Source organism: Sturnus vulgaris, chromosome 1 (genome assembly GCF_052056855.1).
Source record: "Sturnus vulgaris isolate bStuVul1 chromosome 1, bStuVul1.hap1, whole genome shotgun sequence".
Taxonomy (NCBI): Eukaryota; Metazoa; Chordata; class Aves; order Passeriformes; family Sturnidae; genus Sturnus; species Sturnus vulgaris.
In genome coordinates this window covers 62,319,084-62,343,672 of record NC_142243.1, presented here as the reverse complement: position 1 = coordinate 62,343,672, position 24,589 = coordinate 62,319,084, and the positions used below count along the sequence as shown (strand labels likewise).

Here is a 24,589-nt window from a genome sequence, read left to right as displayed (position 1 = left end):
ACAATTTTGCAAACTTTACATACCTCCTGTTTTATATGGGGTTACATTTTCAAGAACACTTAGAGAATGCAGCCTCACTTTGTTCTTATGGAGAGGGCAACACTCTCCAAATGACTCACCATCAGAGGTATAGTTGTTTTCCATCTTGTACACTTCACTCCTTAGAGGCAATTAAATCATCAAATAAATCATTTGCCATCAGAAGAAACAAGAGTTCTCTGCTTCACTGCTTAGAGTTGGAGGTAAGCCTGGGAATGCTAACACTGCCAGTCTTTGTGCTGTAGAAATTTTGCCTAAATAAGACCTACAAGGAAAGGATCTCTGCTCGTTTGCAACTTACTTCATTTTATGTAGCTCTAAAAATTGCTTGGATACTTTGGATTGGAGAGGTGACACAGACAGAGAACAATATTGTTGTTCTACTACTAGCACCTATGATATTCCTTTCAAAAGCTCAATGAACACCTGCAGTCATTTATCCAAAATACCTGTCAAAGGTACAAAAGGTCTTCTGCAATAAATTAACATCACTGGAACTGATACAGCTTACAATTTGGTTGCATATTTCTGTTGGATGGAGCTTTATCTGTCTGTGTATTTATTTAACTCAAGACCAGACATACTGCTTCTCAGAGTCCAGTTTTATCAGTGACCTTTACTTCTTAAAGAAAACTCTAAGTGAACATGAGAGCAGCTCTAGGTGCTAATCCATTCTGTTTATGCATATTTCATGACCAAGACGTAAAATGGGAAGGGGTGGGCAATTACATGAACAGAAAAAAGTAACAGGTTTGTTTATTTTCTGTCTTCAGGTGACAGAAGAAGTTCAGCGGATATTAAAAAGATGCAGCTATGAATTCGTGTGCAGGGGTAAAGTCAGTGTAAAGGGAAAAGGTGAAATGTTGACCTATTTCCTGGAAGGAAAGGCTGATGGAAATAATTCCCAAACACGGTCTTTAAACTTAGAGCGAAAAATGTACCCTTATGGGAGAGCAAACATTCAAACAAAACTGGGCACCAGCTGCCCCTCAGTGTCCTCAGTTGCTAGCTTTACTGTAAAACCTGGTCATGGAGCAGGTCAAGCATCTGCCACTCACACAAACCAAACACTGCATTATCTTCCTTCTGTGCCAGCTGTGAAGGAGGCATAGAACAAAGGAGATTTGGTTGTGCCACTTGCAGTGAGCACGGAGAGCAATGGTTGCCTGAATTCTTACTAAGAAGTCAGAGGTCATAGGCCATGTCATTAACGAAGGACCACTACAACCCAACCAAAGAGAACTTGGGGACTGTGTAATGAACTCTTGGGATGGAATATATAAGGGCTAGCAATTCTGTTATGAAAAGTCAAAACGGGATTTTCTGGAAATGAGGCATATTTTCTTGGCATTTTTAAACAGTAAATGAAAAAAATTAGATAAATGTGCAAGCAATTATTTATATGTGTGTGTGCATATATGTTTTAATCTATATATACACACATACAAACAGTTCTGTGTAGACTTAATAGATATTTATAGAAATGAACATAAAAGTGTGTATTTATTTACACATCCACCTGCAGTGACATAGCAAAGAGATTTCTCTTTCTGTCATAGCCAGAATTGTTGGGCCTGGGATTAGCAAAGCTGCATTTAACCATGGAATGTGAGATGCCTGGAGACTCACCAGGGCTACAGCAAGACTTTGAGAAACTGTGCTCCCAGTGCATGAATTAATGCAATGAGAACAGTATTTATTGTGCTGTCAATGGCAGATTAATGAAGACTGGATTCAGCTAATTACAGAACCCTACGTATTTTTTTAAGTTCTCCGTGCATGCTCCAAAAATTTCCAAAAACTTTCAATCAAACCATTACACTAGGATATAAAGTAGATAAACCACAGAGCTTGAAGTTTAGGCAAAAGAACAATATATATTATCTCAATTTAAAAAAATACAAGAGTGATAAAGCATAGAATTTGCTGCCTCTTTGTAGGTCATTTGAGTATGTGCAAGACAGAGGAGCCACCCTGCAAGCACAGCAATATGCTTATGCAATATAGAAACATTCCTGTATGTACAGTGCTGATTTTACTGAGGAGCAGATGGATGGTATTAATTCAGGCTTTTAGAAATAGCACAAGTCCTGTGGCTCAAGTCCAGGATTTACCATTCTAAACAGCTCAAAGAATAGTCCTGTACTGGTGGCAAACATCCTGTTGCTAGTTTTGTGACATTTGTATGTTTGCCAGCATAGTTTTATATATTAATTGATTTTTAAATTTATGCCACAGTTTTATTATACCTTGATTCTATCCAGACTCGCTCTTCAAAGCTGTACAATTATATAAAGCTATAATTCTGAGAAACAAGCACAGTCAAACTTTGCCAAATGAGGAGCACTGGTAAATGTGCCAGGAGAGTGAGGCTTGCTCTTAATCTGCATTAAAAGGAATATATTGTGGCTGCTTTTTTCTCTACCGCTGCCCATATCATATTGTTTATGGTTTCATACTGAAATGATGATCCAGATGTGGAATATGGAGTGCAATTCCATAGTCAAGGTGGGAGCAGTTGAAGGTCATCCTGCTGAGGGACATGTACTCCATGGACATGTGACATATTGTCCTGACGGGGATTCACAGGCTAACTAACCTCGGCTGCTTTCCAAAAGAGAAGTAAAACTATACAAGGTCTAAAACTTCCTTTTAACAAGCAAAATAATCCATATCACTGCCCACCCCCCAAAAAAAAAAAGGATCAAAAACCAACAACAACAACAAAAGAAAAAAAAAAACCAACAACAAAAACAGGCAAAAAATAAAACAAAAAACCCCATAGAATTACAAATCCCACCCCAGAATGCAGAAGTTGTATAGACTGTACAATAGAAAATATTTTATGTACTAGCTGTCACACTTCTCTTTGGTGGGCCTATTTTGTTACAGATTTCGGTGGAAAGAAGGTACTGAGAGAGTCCCCTCTTATCAACTTCTGCTTTGGAGCAGTGGTTTTTTTGTGCTAAAAGTACATACAGCACTATATCACTAGATGCAAATGGTTAAAGAAACGTTGCAGGAATTTCTGTTCCCCACATCAGGACACTGTGGAACTCCAGTGTTTTTCAGCAGAGTTTTAAATTAATTTTTATGTGCCCTGTCTGCTAGGTGCTTCATTACAAAGCAGGAAAAGTTAGTCTTATGATTAAAGTGAGTATAAAAACCTGAGAACTGCTTCCTAATTGTGCTGTACAGGTAATATGCACCCTGATTGAGCTGGAGAAAGTCACTGCATTTCTTTATCTCCCTAAGAGCTATCCAGTTCACAGATATTCTTCTAGGATAATTTATGTCTAGTTTTGAGACATTTAAATAATTTAAAAAATATACACGTAGAGAATACAGATTTAAAAGAACAAATATTTACATAACTAAACTGAATAAGTGGTATTCATGTAAAGCACACTGCTTAGTTACATTCTCTAACAAGTTTATAAGAACTAAATCATCACACGAGTAAGTTAAATATTTAACCAAGTTGGAAAGAATTATGTGCAATAGCATTAATCACTCAGTTCCTCTATCAAAGAGCCCATGCTACACAATTTTTGAATTCAGTGAATTTGGTATCATTTCACTGATAATAATGAAATAAAAGCATCTTCAGATCCTAGCAGTAGATCTGGTAGTATGTGAACACATCGACCAAACACATCCATTGGCCCACCCAAAAGATTTTAATGAAATTACTTATTTGTTATTCTTTTTATTAGGCTCAAGATATAGGCATCTTTCCATTGTTTCTTTGACTAAGTGGACAGTGAGCACAAATGAATTGTCCCCTCTGCTGATATTTTTGTGACAGTTCTCCTTCCCAGACCCATTCCCAGCTGGGTAATGTCAGTGGAAGATCATGTAGCAAGGTAAATTTATATTATTCATGTCAGCATTTTTAAATTATTAGCAGGTGATAATTAACAAGAATTGGCCCAAGGATTTTCAAAGCCTGATCCTCTTTTCCAACAGCCAAACAAGGCATGTGACTTTTGTAAGAATGTTTTTCATGTTGAATGGAAAGGACCAGACAGTCACACTCCATCATCAGCTTCTCATTCTGCATTTTTGGAGGAGGTGTCTGCCTCCCAGTGCAGGTTGAGTGGACCAGGATGCCTTCTTGGTACTGCAGGCAAGCTGGTGTGAATGTCCTAGCTTACAGAATCAACGCTGGTATCTTTGGAGTTAGTTTCCAGACTTTAAGTCATAGATTTATAGAATGCTTTGGGTTGGAATGGACCTTAAAGATCATCTAGTTCCAACCCTGTTGCCATAGGCAGGGATACCTTCCAATAGACCAGGTTATCACTCACATTAAGTTCATTATCATTAACATAATTATCCTATCATTAATGTTTTTGGTATTTTTATTATGGTTTTTGTTGCTGGTTTTACCATGGGAAAAACTATATATTACTTTGTAGTCCTGGACTGAGCAGTATAAATTTATGAAGAAAGTTCAGCTAAGGCACAGATTAGTCAAATACAATGTAAAAATGATAGGCAGGATTCAGCAGCCATTTCAACAATGAAAGCTAAGTGCCCATTGAAATCATGATATAATGAAGCTGTGCTCTTATCGTTATGCTTTCCCTCCCTATTCATACAGTTTTTCCCCATTTTCCCGTTCTGTCTACATTTGTTTAATTTCAGTTCTTGTGTGACAGCTTTCAATGGTATATTTAATCTCTCAGCTCTTCTGCATTCTTTGACATGTTTAATAAGTTTTATACATGGGAAGAGGGGAAATATACATGGAAGTAATACTTCTGAAAACCTCATAAATTCACATTTTCTACTAAATTAGAGAAGATTGCGAGCAAAATTTTAATTGACAATTGTCCTAAGAGGGTACGTGGCCCACTCCAATACCCCTGAAAATCATCAGAAGGATTTCCCTGGATTTCTGTGGGATTTGTGTTGTGTCCATCTTATTACATGCATTTGTATTTCCTGTCTTGCATATATTAATTTTCTGGTCAAGCGCTGTAACTTTTGCCTGGGTAACCTTGCTGTAGGCCCATCAAGGAGTCTGCCCCACAGCAACCCAAGTCCCTAGTGTTCATCTGAGGATAGCAACTTGTTGATTTGTGGGCAGAATAACCTCCTGTACTTCTGTTCACTGTTTTGTGCAGCTGTTAGCTTGAAAGGATTAACAGATACAAGCGCTACAACAAAGTGATGCCATTTTGGCATGTTAGTGTCTGTCAATAGCAAGCACAATATTTCACATCAGTTTGCATGTTCTCTCTTTCAGATAATAGTAATAATTGAAGTCCTTCATTCTTTATATAAGCATATAAGTGTCAGAGATCTTTAGTCTTGAGAGGTAATTTCTAAGTGTTCCTATACTACCTTTATCTTCAAATGTTTTTTTAATTATTGTTCTCTGCTGAGATTGCAAACTGGCATTCCATTGGATTACTGGCTAGATATTTCCAAACATATTCCATTTACATTGACTAGAAATCCATTTTACTTAGCCTGTAAAATGCATAGTTTTTTGTAGCTGCTTTGCACTGTGGCTAGTGACACTCCCTTATCTTCACCAAACAAACACAAATTTTCCCTTGCTTTCCCTAGGTGAGACTGAGAGCCAAAAGCTTCAGCTTCTTAGGGCTGAATCTGCGTCCCCTTGTGTATCCACAAGGCCTGCAGCAATCACCAGTTTAGTATGCTTGTAAAGGTCAGGAGTTGAGCTTCTGTAGACCAAGTTCTGCTTTGGGTTATAGCAATGCCTCATGTCAATGCTGAACGGAATATTTTACAACACTGTAACCAAGAGTCGGTCATGCACCACAATCTCTTTCACACTTTTTCCTGTAATTTATCTGTCAGGCAAAATCAAGTAGTTGGGTGTCACTGTTTGGAGGGAAACAGTATATGACCTGTGCCATTTCAGTGCTTTGAAGAGTCTGAAGACATTAGTAAGCAGCGTGAATCATTTTCCTGTGTTGGATTCCTGCTTGTAGCAGAAAGAATGCATTTTCTTTACATTAGCAAGTCCAGATTCTGTATGTGTTCTGCCCAGGCAGGAGGACTATTTAGCCATAATATTCTTTCAAGTTAGAGTTTTGTATTACAGTGAAAACCAACATTTTTTTAATTTGTGATAAACCTGTATTATAATGCCTTATTTTTAATCTTGTACAGTATTACAAAACAACAGAAAACATTGGCCTTTCATGTATTATTCACTTTAAAAGATGTATTGTACTATGAAATTTTGTAAATAGTTTTAGCTTGGACAGGTAATTGCATGTACACTTGTATAAAAAGAAGCAAAAAGGCACACTTTTAACAAAAATTAATGATTTTTGTAAGAGGCATTTTACATGTGCATGGACATTATATATCCTTTTAAAATTGATGTATTTTTGGTTTTCCTTGCAATCTACTGCATGCCATTCATGCCTGACTTCAGTAAAACAAAACAGTAAGCTTTCTTAAATGTTTTTGACATATCACTTCTGGCACAGTTAAATCACTAGTTGCATGTGCATTCAGCAAATCAAAATACAAACAGCAAATAAAGAAGAAAAATAACTTCATGATTGTGATCTGCCAACCTCAGTGTTTCAAGGTCCATAACACAAGTATATGAAAAGTGTTATCAACATCTAAGCTGTCTTCATAAGGTACCTTCTGGTCATTAGAAGCAATAAACTACTTTCTGTAATATAAAAAGCAAACCAATACTCTAGTTCAAAATGGTGTAGTATCTGCCATTCAGTGGTTATTCTCTGATACTGCAATTGATGTAGTATTGTCATCAAGAAGGACCAGGTGTCAAATCCATCTTTGCTGTATGCAGGTGCAACACTATGGAAGGCAAAGAAGGTGAATTTGGCCCATCAACGTTACCCAGAGTATTTCTAATGTGATAATAAGTTATTGTATGTGAAAAGTACATAATGCAAATAGGTGGTTTTCCTGGCTACACACATACATATATGTATATATATATGTACGTGTGTGTGTGTATATATATATATATAAATTAATTTTGTTGCCTTATTTCTGTCAGATTTTTTAACTTATTTTCCAAATAGTTTCTATTGATAAGCAGAGAGTATTTAACAAAAATATCCAGAGAAAGCTCATTTGGTTTATCTGGCTCTGAGCCACCTGGGTTCTGTGTTGATTATATACTTCCAGAGATGCCTCCCTTAGGCATCACAGCCTAACCCATGGCTCGAGGCTGATGTCAACTAGTGATATTGGAATAAGAAATCAATTTCCAATCCTCTATCTGATTTTTACCATAAAGATGATGAACAAAACTTAAAATTCTGAAGGTATTTTGCACTCCTCATTATTAAAGTTGTCATATGCATGCCACTACAACTCAGGATTACTTCTCAAATTATTTCTATAATTGCTATATGATAAATAAGGAGTGTTTGAGGAGCATAAAACTGAGTCTTGTGGCAAAGGGGAAAGGGTGTGGACTGTGAATACTTTCTGCTTTGCATAAGGATTTGCATTTTACAATTTGAGCTAGTTTTATAATAGGACTCAGAAATCCATTAATTTGTTTGTTTAATCAGGTGACTGTAGGGTTAACTAAGCAGTACAGCTTCTGCAAGTACTTTTGTCATCCTAAGTTAAGAAGCAGGTTTATACAATATATCCTTGTTACCTGCATAGAAAGACCACTACCTTGTACTGACGATTGTCTTCATTGCAGTAGTTAAGGGTTTCTAACAGTCATAAACTAACTCATCTCCATTTCAGTGGGTTTTACATCTCAGTGTAGTGTAATTGTTGTGAATAATGACAATCTGGACACTGCTCCTGTACCCCAACCCTGTTTATGATTGCCATTTTCCAGAACTCTGTATAGGCAATTTTTAGATCATTGTTCCTTTTAATCCCATATCTCACTGAGTTCTCAGGCCAAATCTAAATCACTAATAAATATATTAATGTAAATAATGGAAAAAGTAAATATAAGAGAGTGGCTGCCTGTTGCTCTTTAATTCCTCTTCAAAATATCGCACTGCTTGGGTGGCCTGATGTGATTTACAATCTAATTGCTGCAAGGATAAAAAGAAGGAAAGAAGAGAAAAAATGGGCAATCTGAAGTCAGTGGTAAAACTCAGTGACAGGGGACAAGTCAAGTATCTGATCTGGGAGTACTTAACCAGATTCGTAGTGCAACAAAAACAAGGCCTGTGTTTAATTGCATGGTCAAATCAGTTTCTGAGGTTTTGTGTCAGTTCACATTTACGAAAATGTTCAAGATGTCCTGGTGAACTACTTCCAGATTTTCAGAAGGAATTATTAGAAATAGTTGGGGATCGTCACCTTTAATGCCTATTTTTTGATCCTGAGGAAGCACCTTGGAGTTGGATTAAGCACTGGTTAACATACGTAGTGTATGTCCTGAAAGGACTTGGTTTTGCTTGTGCCTTACTGCATGCTGGAGGATCTACTTCTTTATATTAGGATCCCCCTATTATGCCTTCTGTGGCATCAGACATGACACATCTGCATAAAACTGAAGGAACAAAAAGTGCTGCATCACTGTGAAGATTTTTTATTAACTCCTTTCCTACTTTGGTTTACTACCAAATGTTAAGATGTGGATGCAAGGACTGCTCCATTTTTTTGTAGGTGGAGGCCATACACAGGTATATCTGGTCAAAGCTGAAGAAGAATAGGTTTCCTAGAAAGGTCAGCACATACAGTGAGCTGAGTTCTGCAGGAAATACTTTCAGATACTTTGGGACTCTTTTTACAAAGCTGGATGCTCTCCTCTCCAGAACACCTTGTTTAATTACTGTGGTTGTGCACACTATCATGTCTTACTTTCAAGTGCCTGACCTTCTGCTTTAATCCCAGACCTGTCTGTAGTGGCATCCGTTATCAAAACCTTCAGCTGGCATATTGAAGTTACTTAGGTGATTTCTCATGTCTTTTGCTCCTTAGTGCACATGGGTGCAAAGGTTGTCCTTAACATTTCACATGCCATTCAAGCAATATATCAAGAATTTTCAATGAAATGTAAAGGAAAATTAATTACCTGTGCCATCAAAATTGCTTCATGATAATGATGCAGAGATTCTTCTTCACTTAGAATTCCTGCTTTCTTTACAGTAACGTTACGAGGGCCCAATGAGGAAAAACAAAGAAGAAAAGAGATTGCATAACTTGATCCCATTTACAAGTTAATTGTCTGTAAAAAACTGAACTTAGACAAAGCAAAGAGAGAGTTTCTTTTCTGCAAACACCTGGTTATTACAGAGAAGTAGCTTTGAAAAATATTAGAGAATACAGTAAGAATGAAAGCAATGCTTACTAGTCTAAACACTAGAATCCAAGAACAGCTACCTCTTCTAGTAAAATTAACTCAATACAGAGAATCTTAATGCAGTGATATTATTTTCTGTGAAATTCTGGCAGAGGTTAAATTTTGACACGCATTTCACAGTTTCAAGCAGATTCAGTTAAATTTGACCCATCTCTTAAAATCCCTGTTTTAAAAACTTGTGTTGCAAGTAACATCTGTCTGGATTTTATCCTGCTGGTAAGTCCTTGTGCTCTCTTCTGTCTGGAGGTTAACTTCTGCCCTGCTGGCACATGTACATAGGTTCTGCTTGAAAATAAGATGCTAAGCATTTTTCCAATCTGTTAATTGCAAAGATTTAGAAGTGTTTTATAATTAATGTTCGGCAGCCTAATGTAGGAAGCAAAAGACCACACAGAGAGCTTGTGTTCTAAAAACAAAATTATTTTGCCTACACATGATGACAGAGAGTCCATTATAGGCTTATCCATAATTTTAAGCATCCTATAAATATTTAAATGTAATAAATGCCATAGCAATAAGAAGAGATGGAGCTAGACATACCTGCCTGCCTCTTAACACCACATAAGTCTTCTTTGGATGTAAAATATAACCTACAACTCATAAAATACTGCTTCTTCAGAAACTGGTACTCCTTCTACCCTTAACTCACCCTCAGTTGTTTAGTGCCATCATATTTTTGTTGTCCACTCAGGCCTGCTTTACCATCTCCTCTCTAGGTCCTCTGTCACACGGTTGTCAAACTTCTTTTTTGAAAAGAAAATATATTTTCAGAAAGTTGATTTTTTTATATATAATAGATGTTTAGGGGAAAAGAAATAGGTTTAACATAGTCTTGGTAGGAAGCAGTACATGTGTCAACGAACCTGAAAGGGCACATAAACATACCCTGTGGTGGGAGTGCAGGCACCAGCAGCTGGCAGCAAGCTGGGCAATAAGGCTCCAATCTGCCATCAGCAAATAGGGCAACATCTCTGCTCAAGGGCCTGAAGAAAAGACACAGATAAGAAAAAGTGGTGTAGATTAATTCATGGTCCCTAGAAGTTTAAAAAGAACATGCAAACCCATTTCAAGAGCAGTATCTAGAGGAAAGATACAGGCTTGGAGTGTTATAAGGGTGGTTGAATTGAAACATTCACTAAGAAGACTGTGCAAGAGGAATCTTATCAGCTACTTAACCTGCAGATGTTTGCAGCAAATTCTGCATTGCTTCTTAACTAACTTGAATATTTGCTAAGACTTTGTGGAAAAAAAAATTATTTGCATCAGGGAGACAGACATAGGGAAAAACCAATGCATTCTTCTCTGTATTTATTGGCATAAAAGTTTTCAGTAGAACTTTTAGTCTTATTTACAGCCAGTAAAATTAATGAAAATATTAACTTCAACAATTATTGAGTTTTTAGATTGGGTCTTATTCTAGTGTCTATTTCTCTGCCATGTTAAATGAGGTGTGACCACTGACTTCAAAAGGAGCAGGAGGAGGCCTGCTGTATCACAAAAGAAACATCTACATAGGTAAAATGGATAGTTCTAATTTTAAGGAGTGAACTAGTAAGTCAAGATGTCATTATTCCAACTGCTATAGCCCACTGAACCTATAAATAATATTTTTATCTTTATAGCTATACACTATATATATATATATATGTATATGCATAGTACAATACAATAACTTAACACTGGGTAACTTCTAATGATAGATTTTCATTAATAATACGGGTCTATTTTTATGTAAATATATTATTGTAGAGTATCTTCCAGTCTTTTTCAGGATTGTTAAATTGAGAAGAGCAATTGAATATTTGTCCTATTTTTATGTTAAAAAGTGAATGGACTGAAATGTTAAATGTGAATGTAAATTTCTTATTGCAACTTTTATACTGAGTGTTTGCACTATTATAATTTCTGGAATCAAATTAAAAATAAAGGAAAAATTTGCTTGAATAAACAGCTGTTTGAGATCATTGTTTTGGTTTGGCTTTTGGGGGGGGAGTTTTTTGGGGATTTTTTTCTGTTTGTTTTTTAAAACAAGTTGTATTCATTATTATATACCAAGCTCCATCTCAGTGGGTCCAGCTACAGCTTCTCAGTTTTCAGGCTATGAACATGCCTCTAGAAATTCTGCAATTCTTCTTTCAGAATTGCTTTGAACTAAAGAATCTCATGAAAACAATTTAGCTCCTTTGTGAGTCTCGTTGATTTTCTGCATTGACCACAGTGTAAGCCAGCTTGGGCCAAGTGTACCATTCACTGTGCAAGCAGAGGAAAGTAAATTTGCAATGACCAGCAAAATACCAGCCATATGGACCAGAAGACAGTGAGGGAAGCTTATGTCTCCCTTTCCACAAGGCAGAAATTATTGGTCAATTTGGTCCAAGTGTAGATTTTGTAGGCAGTTTATGTTATGCAAGATACAGAGCCAGCCTGAGAGTAAAATTGCATTGGTTAACTTGGTTTTAAAACTGATGCAGTTTTATCAGGTAATATATCTCACCAGAGAGTCGCTAAGTTTGGGTAGTTCAAGGTAATTTGACTGTACCACTACCAATCGACAGCAGACTCCCATCTGGCCAGCTCAGAGCAGAAGCAGAGGTGCTCAGGTGCCTCATTCCTGTCCATGAAGATATGCCCTGAGATAACTTGGAAATGTAGGACCTCTGTGATGTGTAACAGCCTGGGTTCAGATGCAAGGGGTTTTAATCCAAATGCTAGACAGTCTCCCCAGCTGTTTTGCTTGTAGGTTAGAGTACAGTGTGAGTGGTACAGAATTACAGTGTTGTCAGGGAGCATGATGGAACTGTTCTTTGTTTGCCCTTGCATTAGTGAGAAGTGTTTGAGGCCTTAAGTAACCATTTTTTGTTTCGTCCTTCCCTTCTGAGAGACAGCTTGCCAGACCTTCCTAAATGTACATCAGACTGACTCCACTAAAGGACATAAATAAACTGAAAAATCTGTCCTTCACCTTTCATTGTGCCTATTCTGCCACATTGGTATTTTAAGGCTTTCTGTTAATACTAACATGTGTAACCCTTCGAGTGTTGTCTTGTAGAATTCTATGTACATGAATACACACAGAGCTATTTATATTTGTGTATAAAATATGTACACTCACACATATGTTGACAAGATAGTATATGTTCTGGATTAATGACTCAGGTCATTACTTGGAGACTTTTTTCTGCTATGCCCCATTACACACCCAAATCACTTCAGAGACAGTATGAAAATTCATTTTGCTTAAAGAATGAGGCAGTATCAGCATTAGGTTGTTACACCTCTGGTAACACTTTTGGACATGAGGAATTCCAGACATCATTTCCATAGCATAAACCACCAGGACTGAAACTGAGGTTCTTGTCCAAAAATATTATCAGAGGATATTGTCGATTTCAAATGGGCAGAAGGAGAGAATAGAAAATGAGAACATTGTGTACATTGTCCATTGTGTACATTGGTGCATTGCCACTGTATCTATGTCAAAGCCTTCCAGTTTTGCAGCCATTCCCTGGAGCAGTGGGTCACCTAATGCTGTTTCTGCTGGCAGAACATGATGTTCAATAGAAAGGAACAATTATACAGGTATCAGATAATGGCCCATATTCTTGTTTGGGGCATTGTGATGGAAAAAAAGAGTCATAGCTGTGAAGTGAGCCACGTATTAGAGATTGTCTGTGACATTTTTGGCTCTCATGAAACCCTCTGAACTGTCAAGAGAGCATTTAAGGATGGGGATCTTGAGGTATAGTCAGGCTGCTTAGGAGTTCTGGTCTGTTCCTAAAATCCAATCTTGTGCATATTTCTGCTGTCAGCTTCAGCAGTAGTTTGCATAGGTTTCTAGGCTCAAAGCTCAGAGAATAGAAAATAGTTTTTAATATTACATTAATATGAGTCTCCCCAGCTTACACTGCTCCTATATTTATAACCAGGCATTGGTTAACTGTTATTACATTTAGCCATAAAGAACTAGAACAGAAGCTAGTGATGAAGTAGTCATTATTATTAAGAATATTTACCTTTTCATTTAGAAGGCACATCTGAAGATGCCAATGATGACTTTCGTAGAGGCAGTGTAACATATAAATTACACCACCACAGATGAAGCAAATGAACTTCTCTATCAGAAGTGATCTGCTTCAGTGGGACTCTGGTTAATTAATTAGCGTTCCCTCAACTTAGAGCACCTGAGGATTCATCTGCACAATTCCAATGCCACAAGAAAGAGCCTTTTATATTCACCTGGCCTTACTTCCTGCATAGGACTATACTCAGTCTGGCCATGCTACTGCACTGCACAAACACAGCACTTTTAGTTTATTATTGGATGCAATAAAGTAAAACAAATCCATCATTTCTGGTTGCTGAGATATTTGAAGCTAGACATTTGTTTGGCATTGGCCAAACTGGGCTCATGCTATTGCCAAAGGTCATGAAAGCAGCACGGACTGTTTTCCCCCAAACTCTATAGTTACTCTGTATGTTTATTGAACTTTGGCAATACTGTTATGTGCTCCTCAGCAGCTCTGCCAACATAATTAAAAAGGAGCAGTTGTATCAGAAAAGACACAGCAAGTTACTGAGGCAAGGTCCTGGTTGAATATTAACTCAGATTGACTTGTGGAGTGTAGAAACACGTAGAAAGTGTATAGGACACCGACTAGTGAATAAACAACATGCAGACAGAGCACATAGCAGCATTCTGGTAAGACAAGAGTGTAATGAAGAGGAATCATTGACGCAATTACAAAGGCAGTGGTAACGCATTGATTTTATCAAGGCCAGCGATCTCTGCTGCTATTAAATTATACCTGACTTCTTACTACTGAGGTAATTCGATTTTTTGAAGTTAAATATTGATCCTCCAGACTTCTACATAAATTTTTTTTCAATTTGACATCCTCAACAATGGTTTTAGACTGGCTACTTCTGGATTATAATCTTGTTTAACAAAGAGAGACAACCATTTTTAATGCTTTAAGCTTTTATAATTCATCTTAATATTGTAGCATCTTTATATGTGTACAAACTAAACTTGCTTTCACATAGACACCAAGCACTCTGTCTGAGGGCAGAGCTGGTCTAAACTTAGGGAGGAATGGCACTGAACTTTCCATAAGATGTAAAAGCATCTTCCTTAAGGAACTTGTTTCTTCAGTCCTACTATTACATTAAAACAGAAAATAAATTGGCTGTTAGAATACCACTTCCAATTGCCTGCAATTGGTGGACCTCGGTGAAAAGTTCCTATCAACACCCATATTAAGAGCTTTTAAGACTATTTGAAATGGTTCAGAGATAAAGAGCCAAGTCTCATTGCTCCTAAAACTCTTATTGAAGTTAATCATATGGAAGATAATTTAGACATTTAAATAAGGGTTTGATTTTCTGAGCAGCCATGAAACCCAGAAAATACAAGATCATGGTTTTGAATGCACAAAATCGGATTTGTTGTCCAGTTGGACAGGTCCAGTCATAGCAGTCATAACCAAAACACATAGAAATATATAACCTGAAGCATACATCATGACTCAGTGCATTGCTAGTACAAAGCCATTTTTTTACTGAGAGGTTATGAAAACGCTACACGTGTTTATCCAGGATTCCCTAAAGCTTTCCTCTCAGGCTCCTTTTTTGGTGCTCCTATGATCAGATTGGAATGAAAACTATGCCATGCATAAGTCTGTTCCTGGATACTGTAGACAAGGACATTGATCTTGCCTCTGGCCAGAAAGAAGTCATTGCCACACTGAAAAATGGGAACCACCAACACTTGCAAAGGTACCACTTTCACATTACCACCATAGCATAAATAACATTAAGAAGGTGTTCCAAAAGGCAAAAACTTTAAAACTGCTGAAGAGTAAGATTGTGCATAATGCTTTTCAGGCACTGAAAAGTTCATTTAACAGACTACAAAGGATTCATATTGTCCTTCGTTTCTGGAACTTTTAGCAAAGGTTTTGCTGGTGAAGGGACTGGCTGGCAGACATGCTAGCTGAGGACACTGGTTTTGTCTAGTTTGGAAAGAAGGAGGCTGAGGGGTGATCTCACTGCTCCCAATAGCTTCCTAAGGAGGGGAAGGGGATAGGGATGTGCCAATCCCTTTTCCTTGGTACTCAGTGCCAGGACGTGGGGAATGGCTCAAAGCCACATTCATTGGGGGAGGTTTAGACTGGACATCAGGAAGCATTTCTTTACCAAGAGAATGGTCACACACTGGAAAAGACTTCCTGGAGAAGTGGTTGATTCCCTTTGCCTGTCAGTGGTTAAGAGTCATTCAGACAATACCCTTAATTACATCCTTTAGCTTTTGGTCAGTCTAAAGAGCCAGGCAGTTGGACTGGATGAACATTAAAGATCCCTTCCAACTGAAATATTCTATTCCTTTCTATTCTAATCTGTTCTTTTCTACTCTTCTCTAAAGTGTCTTAAACATATATAAAGTGCCTGTCCCCACTGTTTATCCTATCACAAAACTCATGGTGTCTAGAGATGTAATTCTTACTTAAATAAGTGGAAATAGCGCTGAGGTGCTTTTAAAAAGTTCCACTGGCTTCCTCTGTGCAGCTTTATGCATTTGAAGAGATTAAGTCCACAGAATGTGCTGCAGTGCTTCCATTTCAATGTCTGTGGCTGCCCAAGGACCTTACTGGGACAGAATCACTTCTCTATTTTCCCAGTGTACCATAATGCTTTCCAGTCCCAAAGGAGGCACTATTCTGCAGAAGTTAGTTCATGATGAGACTCCCTGTTCATTTTAGACTTCACATTAGCAAATAAAATGCTTCACTCCTATTTTCACTGTGCTCGGTCTGATCAGCACTCTTAGAGCACTCCTGATTGACTTGCCTGTATAAAAACCTCAGACATAGGAAGAATAGTTTATGCAAATTTGAATCAGATTTGTATGTTTATGGAGCTTCATCCATAGACAGCTTGTAATTTGGGCTTAATGAATCAATTAAGAAACAATTTAATTTCCTTTCTTTTTATTTTTTTATTTTGTCCACTCCTTTTATCTTTCTTCTAATTTATTTTTTCTACATGAGTCTAAATTTAGGAAAACATTTTCACATTTGTGTTCCTCACTTAATTTCTTCTTTTCACTTTCCTTTTTCTCCTCACCACCATATCCATACTTCCTTCTTCCTTATAATGCTTTGAACAAGAGTCATTCCACTATGGGTCATCAGACAGAGTAGAATGCTGAGCTCTACTTACCAGCTCCTATTTCTTGTTACGTATTTCTTTGAGGAATCACCCTCTATGCCTAAAAACTTAGGACTAGTTCCAAGAGCAGGGAGAGGGCCTCTTAGTGTTCTGCCCAGGAAAGATTGCACCTCGCTCTTGGAGAGCACCTAGCTTGGAGACTTATGCAAGATTTGTGACTTCACAAACTAGAATTGCATATCCAATTCAAGAAAATATGCTAGAGAAGCATATGAGCTAAGAATTGGTTCAGAATACAAGTTTCCTTCAGGAGAACTGTTTAACGACATCCTCAGAGTAGAAAATGAAGAAATTAAAAGAGGAGCAGTTGAAGAATTGCAGTCTCTCAAAACAAACCAGAAGACAAAGGGAGAAAGGTGTCCATTTTTGTCCCTCTATGTATATTATTCCTTCATAAACTGAAAAGCAATTCCAGTATTTCCGTTTTCCAGATGAAGCCTCCTCAGAATTACACATCTTTGAAGTGAATTAATGTATTTGAACTGGAATGAAAGGACTGAAATTTGAACAAAGCACTGTGCTGTTATTACATTCCCCACTTTTGTTGGTTTTGGAAGTAAAAATTGTAAGAATTAATGTTTCATTTAAGGGAATGCAGTAACCTAAGTAGGTTTTGCATTTTTGGAAGAAATTTAGAAAGAAGATTAAATTATCTCCTAAAATGAGATCAACAAAAGAATCTTTCAGGACATAAACCTAAAGCAGTGAGTTTGATATAATGCATATAGAGATACACAATAACATTGGTAGAATTGAGTGCTATCTTGCATTATGCAACAAATGAGAGGAATTGTGTGTAAATATAGGCCAAAAGGTTGTATCCAAACCTTTGAAGTTATTGCTCAAAATATCAAGTAGATTATGCTGAGGATAAAGATGATCATTCCAAGGAATGTAAATTTACTGAAGGAATTATTCATAATGAATAGGTCTGAGTGCAGGACACAGTATGTGCCATTCTTTGAAAGACACAAGAAGCTTTCAATGTGTCACTCAAGTCACAGTTTGGGTGTTTCCTGTTCAGATATAGAATGTGGCTACAGATACACTGAGACCAAGGTAATATCACTGCAGATGTTCTGCTGAGCTCTGATTAATATTGGACTCTTTTCTGTCTTATCTCTGTACAGTTATGTCTTTCCTATTCTCTGTAACATCCTGCCACCACCTAATAAAGAGATGAATCCGTAGGACGTAAGATAAACCATTATTAACAGCAAGAACAACTTGAAAATCTCCTAATTTGTACCTTGAGAATATTTAGCAAGGTTCTAGAAAAAAACTTTTAGAAAAAGGAAGGTTGTTTTTTATGAGTTTTGCAGAAAAGGCCATGAGGTAGACATAAAGATGATGCAGCTACAAACAGCACTTGCAGACTGTGAAATACCATGGAAAAGGACACAAAAAGTGAGGACAAGCACAGCAAGGAGTGGCGAGCACCTGCTGGGAGGCAAAGCCATGAGGTTTTGAGGGGGTCCAATGAAATTATGTCAGTTTTCTCAGCATCCCAAAAAGCTTCTCACGCAGGTTCACGCTGCTCAGTGTTGTTTGCATCATTGTCTTGCTGCGAGAGGTGACACTAAGTGCCACAGCACAGCAGGACAGCACAAACATTGCGACACCATGTCAAGACATCACTCTGTGCTCTGTACTATATAAGGAACTGGCTTGCCAGGCCTGCAAGGCACAGTATGGCTGGCCTGGTGGGTTTGTTCACCAAGCCACAAGGTATGAAAACTAACTACAAGTATTCAAAATGAGGTAAAGATTGGTATATGTGTATAAAGGACTGAGACTTTTTTTTTTCCCCTTCCAGCCACAAGTATCTCAAAATAGTTTTTGTTTAATTCTCAAAATATTCCTGTAGGAACTTCCCCTGGGAGTTTAGGAAATAAATAGCTTATCCTGGACAGACTATTTATTTCCAAGATGTTTACTCATGCAATCCATGTGATTGTAATGTGCCTCCATTTCTCAAGCTCTCTTTCAGCTCCTTAGGGGCGCATAACTTAAGCCTAGCAACTTTATCCATATACTGACAGACTGTTACTTCTAAATACTGAACTGGTAGCTCCAATTCTCTATTCATAGTGCAACTATTAATGTGGCAAGAGAGAGTGGTTTATGATTGGGTTTGAAATGCCCAGACTCCCTGGAACCAAAAGTTCAAATTCCTGCGAGATCAGTGCTTTTACCCCTCTGTCTGTGCTAGATGCACTCTACAACCCCAGGTCATCCACATAAAGCTGTGAAATTAGGTCTGTCTGATCAGCTTAAAGGTCCACAGGTCATGCTTTGTCAAAAGGGGCTACCCCACTATTTGTGCACATGCTCCCTCACACCTGCTCCTGCTCTCTACAGCATTGTGATAACAACTGTTTGCTGTCAGCCACCACAGAGCTGACTTGCAGTTCAGAAGGAATGGTGGAGCCCAGCTGCTTTCCAGTTGATAAAAATTACAGTCCTCCACCTAAACCATTCCATTTCAAACCAATGGAATTCTAATCTAAGAGCTGATACTTTGAAAACATATGATTCAAAATAAGATGCTGTCATTAGCTGTTAGCTGTAAACACAATGAAATTTACAGTTTTTCAGTTTATTTTCATTTCTATTTTCCTAAAAGAAGAGCTTTTTCATGGCAGATTTAACATTAATTTCCCCTTTTTTTTTTTTTAGCAAGAAAAGCAGTGAGAAATAAAATCAGGATGGCCATATACTCCCATCAACATATATCCATCTTGCAGCAGATCCTCATTGGGCCGTAAGCAGCCATGTGAAGCCAATTACCCACTAGAGTATTCTTGTTATTTAAATAGGCAGCAAACAGCAGAGATTAAATAGCAATAAAAATAGGACATAGATAAGTTGACTAGCCCATTTTCCTATGATTAATTAATCCTAGATTTCTATTTAGTTACTTATTCAGTTAGAAGCAATGCTGATACTCCCCAAAAATTACAAATGTGTTAATTAGGGAGTGTCTGCAGCAAAGGATTGCCAGGGTGAATTTCTCTATAAGAAGGGAAGTAGCAGCTGAAGCTAGATTACTTTAAAAAGAAAGGAGGGAAGATATCAGACAGAACCTGGTGGGTCTGGTAAGTCTGCTATATTTTGTCACATTTCTTGCAAAAATGCATTTTCTGTGATACACTTTGATATTCTTTAATAGTTCATATTTCTCTGTTGTTTTTAGACTTTTCTCCTTTTCTTATAGTGGTGTTAGAGTAGAAAAAAACCTGTTGCTTATACATATTTATCTTTCTAAAGCATAGAGAAATGTGAAATTTAAAAAATTGTTTTCCACAAAAGCTTTGGTTGAAAAAAATTGTTAAAAACAAGTTTAAGTAAGAAATAGTTTTTAATTGACCATTTAATGATGAAGGAAAAAGCATTAAAATACATAGCTGAAGATAGGCTTGGGAGGGGAGTGGTGGCTGCAAGCTCCATATTATTTCCTTTCTAGGCTTAGTTATGTTAGCTTCTATGATAAAGAGTAAAGGAAGTCAATCTGTCTAAACAGGAAAGGAAAAAAGGCAGCACTCAATTTACAGAGACTGCCATGTGTCACACAAGCTAGCACTGCTAAGAAATGGGTATCCAGATAAAAATTATTATGGAGTACTCCTCCCCCTTTCTAAGGGGAAAACCCCCACAAAATGCCTGACTTCTGCTGTGTTGAAGAGTCAGTGCTCTATGTATTGCTGCCTTTGTGTTTAGAAACACAAAAGTGGATGTGAAACTCTACTAGAAAACTTAGATGCTACACAGGTGCAAAACATTGATAAGGAGTGGAGATCTGATAACTTTTATTTGAGCAAATATACCTCCCTGTCTTCTTGGGCCCTGCTTCATGGTAGTCCTCTTGTCTTGCCCCTCCAAGGCTACAGTCTATACACAGCTTAAAATATGGGGCAATCAACCTGTATGAAATATCTGAACAACCTCCTGAAAGCCAAGTGTTCAATAATTACCAGGAATACTTAACTGCTCACCTGATTTAGGTATTAATCTTAAATATATCTTAAATTGGATATCTTTACCTTGGTGTTTTCTGCCCAAGAAATAGAGTTTCTTTTTACTGGGGATTTGCAAAAGGATAAGAATAATGCTACTAGCAAAAGCAACATTGCCATTGTAAATGCAGTTGAAAATAGACTTGCACAGAACATGTATTTTTTTAGAATCAAAGCTTAGGGTCAGCTGAAGTAAGACAAATGTCAAGTAAATAGGAGGAAATTAGAGGTTTGTGAGCCCCCTTTCAAGGAATTAAGGGAAACAAAATGGCAGTTTAAGAGATCATTGGTGAATCCAGAAATTCTCTGCTCATCTCTTTAGAGCACTTGATTTTTTTTGTTACACAATGGTAGTGCCTCTGTCATCTAATAGTTTTCAGCTACATAAGGAATGTTAGCAGCTGAAACCCCAAAAGTATATTATTTATATACTTGGAAGGAGAAAACAGTATCTTAATGATGTCACAGTTAATGAAAGATCTTTAAAAATTCTAGCACACTTAGAGCTCCTCATGCAGAAGGCTGGGAGAGGAGTAAGTGTTGGATATAGGACCAGCTGTGTTTTCATGTTCTGTTTTCAACACAGCTCTTCTAAATGCGTGAACACTGATCTATATAAAGGATAAAATCCATGTAAAGACAGAATACAGACCTGAAAATAGGAACACTTTGCTTGCTGCAAAAAGCATCTTGCTTTGCCTCTCTTACAGTGTGAACAATGACACAACCTTCTTGTTTTCTTAAGGCAATAAACCTGACTTCAAGATGTCAGAGGAAGATGATTCTTTTCTGAATGTTAAAAGATCTCTGAAAAAGAGAATGGTGAAACACAGCACCCCAGTGGATTCAATGCTTTCAAGAACAAATCCATCTCTTACAGATCTAACAAATCAGTCAATCAAGGACCAAGATGCCACAAAGAGAGTTTATGGATCTCCAACACCAAAATCAAATCTAAGTAGATCATTATCTCAAGTATCATTAGTACGTGTTGATGCCCACTTCCCTCATGTGTCCCCGAGAAGGCTTTCAACAGCATTAGATTTGCAAGAACTAAGTAAAGAGAAAAGCCAAAGCTCTCGGCTTGTATTTTCTAGAAGGAGGCTCTCCACTGTGTTGGCCTCTGATGAATCAAATCAAGAGCCAGCTCACAAGGCTGTCCCAAACATAGAAACTCAAGCTACCACCAGAGCATCTGTGGATGCTGCAGTAACTCCTAAGAGTGGACCTTCGTGGCTTGTTTCTGGAATACCAGGGATAAAAGATCCCCCGGCAGCAAAATCCAAAAAGAAGAAAATTGATAAAACTCTTCAGGTAAAGGCTTTAATTTAGTTGTTCAATAGCTAAGTTGCACAAACTTCTACCAATGCAGAATATGTACAGAACTTTCTAGTAAAGTGGGAATTGTTTACTAACGGAACATTTCCATAACTTTAGCAGTGAGGACATCTGTTTATGAATTGGGTCATAACCTGATAGACGCTGTGACACCATTCCTAATCACAAATGAGATGCCATGCAGACTTCAAACTAGCATTTACTTCAGCTTGTGAGCTGGCGTGACTCATCGTGTACTCTAGTGGGAAAGTATATTTTTCTAAAGATATCTTTATCTAGAAGATATTTAAGAATAGGAAGAAATCAGTAATTGAAATTCTAAAGTTTCTTAACGTTAGCAAGTCAGCTAAAACTCGAGGAACAGACAACATACTCCTTTTTCTGTTAAATCCAAATTGTAGTGCTTTATAAAAAGAATTACAGTCATTGAAAATGGGATCTTGTTGAGCAGTCCTTTTGACTGATGTAGGGTTTCCTGGGGAGAGCTTAGATTAATAGATGCTCTGCAGGTGTTGTTTGTCTGTGGAGCACAAGAACTCAATTTTCTGAAACTTTAGTTATTTGCTAAGGGCCTGTGGAAAGCCCATAGAAAGGATAGGAAGGCAGCAGAGTTAGACTCTGAAGGCTGTCATGTCAGTGTGAAGCCATCAAGTTCTCTTCTTTGTTTTTTTTCTCTGTACCATATTGTTCTTGAGTGTGTAGAAAACTTGCCAGCTTTGAGAGTAAAAGCCTTCTTTGCTTAAAACAAATGGAAAATTTCAGCCAAAATTGAGCTGGGTCATAAGTCATTTGTGTAGATTGTTTTTGAAAGCAGGTGGTATCTGAATGGATTAGGTTGATTAAATAACTGTTTTTCTTCTATAACAGAGAAAGAAAGAAAGAGAATGGCTGCTTCGGCAACTTAACAACATTGAGGAAGCAACTAAACATGAATTGACAATTGAATAAGCTTGATTGGGCTACCTGTGGGATAAGTGCTGTCACATCCATCATGTGGGAATGGCAAGTTCCAACAAATCACAGTCTTCATTATAGTGACTGTTAGACTTCCTCTTCCTTCCAAAATGTTCTTTTTCTGCTCTTCATTTGTTTTGTCATTCTTTCCTTATAAATATAGGAGAAGTCAGGTATAAGTAACGAAGAGCCTCTACACGAGACTCAATGTTAATTTATAATGGCTGAAAGACCTAGATCAAAGAAGGGAGGAAGAAATTAATATTTAAGAATAATTCCTCATCCTGCCACAGCTCTTCCTGGACTTAATCTTTCATGTAGCATTCAAGTCTTATAGGGCTGCTGATCTTTCTTAACAAGACGTCACTAGACAAAGTCCTAGTGGCCACACAGAATGCAATCCTGGTTAGCCAAAGGAGAGTCCCTTCATCTGAAGGGCAATCAAAGCTGATGCAATCTGGAATGTTTTTGCTGCTACCTGGTGAGATGAGGAAATACTGAGAGGCACCAAGGACAGAGGCCATTCTTTAGAGATTACTAATTAATGACAGCTTATTTTGAAGTTTTGGTTCAAAATCGGTTTGTCCCAGCCTTAGACTGTAAATGCAACTCACTGTTGCATTGGAGATACTTAATCCTTAGCTGTGTGTTTTGAGGGAGTATGGGGTTTCTGGTTTTTTTTGTTTGTTTGTTTGTTTTTTTGTTTTTTTTTTTTGCTGGAGCTGCTGCATGGAGATTAAGAAGGGTGTCTTACCTGACAGCTGTATAGTCAAAATGGTAATTTAGCTCAAAGGAACTTTCCAAAGCATCAGTCAAGAATTGATACAAAAAGCACAATATTCATGTTAGTTCCTACTGCTGTCTGTTATCTAATCTTTAGATTAAACAGGCAGAGTTTATCACTTCTAAGTTATCTGTGGAGTGTCAGCAGCAGGACTCCAGAATAGATTTACCACCTACATCCACATATTTCTGCACTTGTGTGGCTCTAGCATGTGCACTTTCTTGGCTCATACTGGCTTTGCAGCTGTTCTAGGCACTTATTACCCCAAAGGGGAGAGGTCCCATTTAAAAGAAGCTGCCAGTTAAGAACGGAGACAAGGGACATTTGCATTTCCTTCCTTACAGTTACAAACTGTAACTTGTAATACCTCACATCCAAGGTGGCAGAGAAGTATGTCCCATGCCAACATTATGAGACAGGCCAATCAATAGCATCTGTGTTACACTCTGAAATCTAAGAGTGGAGTTGTGGTTTTACAACCTCTCTCAGGATTTAAAAGGAATTAGGATGTTTTCGCTAATGATTCTTGAAGTGAAATTCTTCAGAGTTTCTCAGGAAAACAGCCTTATCCTCAGACCTGGCTTTCTGTGTAGCCAGGCAGTGGGTTGATGCTGTCCTTCAGGTCATGAGCCAAGTCACGCTCACTTGGTTTCATGTTTAGTTAATGTTCTGGAATTTGTTTGTGTGTGTTACCCGGGCTGCTTGTCTGGCCTCCGCAGGTTCCTCTGGCAACCAGAGAGCTCCTGGCTGGTGTAGATATCCCAAGCTGCTTTTGAGATAAAATAGGCATGGTTGCAGATGTGCTGCTATTCCCCTTGAGCCTGCAGGCATTTCATCAGTATCTGTGAGTTGTGCCAGGGGCTGAACTAAGATCAGGCAAGTGCTAGGTTAGTGTAAAACCCTCCTCTACCCCTGGGA

The 24,589-nt window shown here is 37.8% G+C and overlaps 2 protein-coding genes across 2 annotated transcripts in view; both read left to right on the top strand.

Moving 5' to 3' along the window:
* ADCY1 (adenylate cyclase 1) overlaps positions 1-11,300 on the top strand; it is a 155,400-nt gene extending 144,100 nt beyond the window's left edge. Inside the window, exon 20 of the mRNA XM_014877323.2 lies at positions 813-11,300. Coding sequence (XP_014732809.1) covers positions 813-1,151 — 339 coding nt within the window. The 3' untranslated portion in view covers positions 1,152-11,300. The remainder of the gene's footprint in view (positions 1-812) is intronic.
* Positions 11,301-21,304: 10,004 nt separating this feature from the next.
* CCDC201 (coiled-coil domain containing 201) lies at positions 21,305-23,018 on the top strand. The gene is made up of 2 exons (XM_088168174.1): positions 21,305-21,909; positions 22,801-23,018. The coding sequence occupies exons 1-2, from the start codon at positions 21,361-21,363 to the stop codon at positions 22,879-22,881; spliced, it is 630 nt and encodes a 209-aa protein (XP_088024300.1). The 5' UTR covers positions 21,305-21,360; the 3' UTR covers positions 22,882-23,018.
* The last annotated feature ends 1,571 nt before the right edge of the window (positions 23,019-24,589 follow it).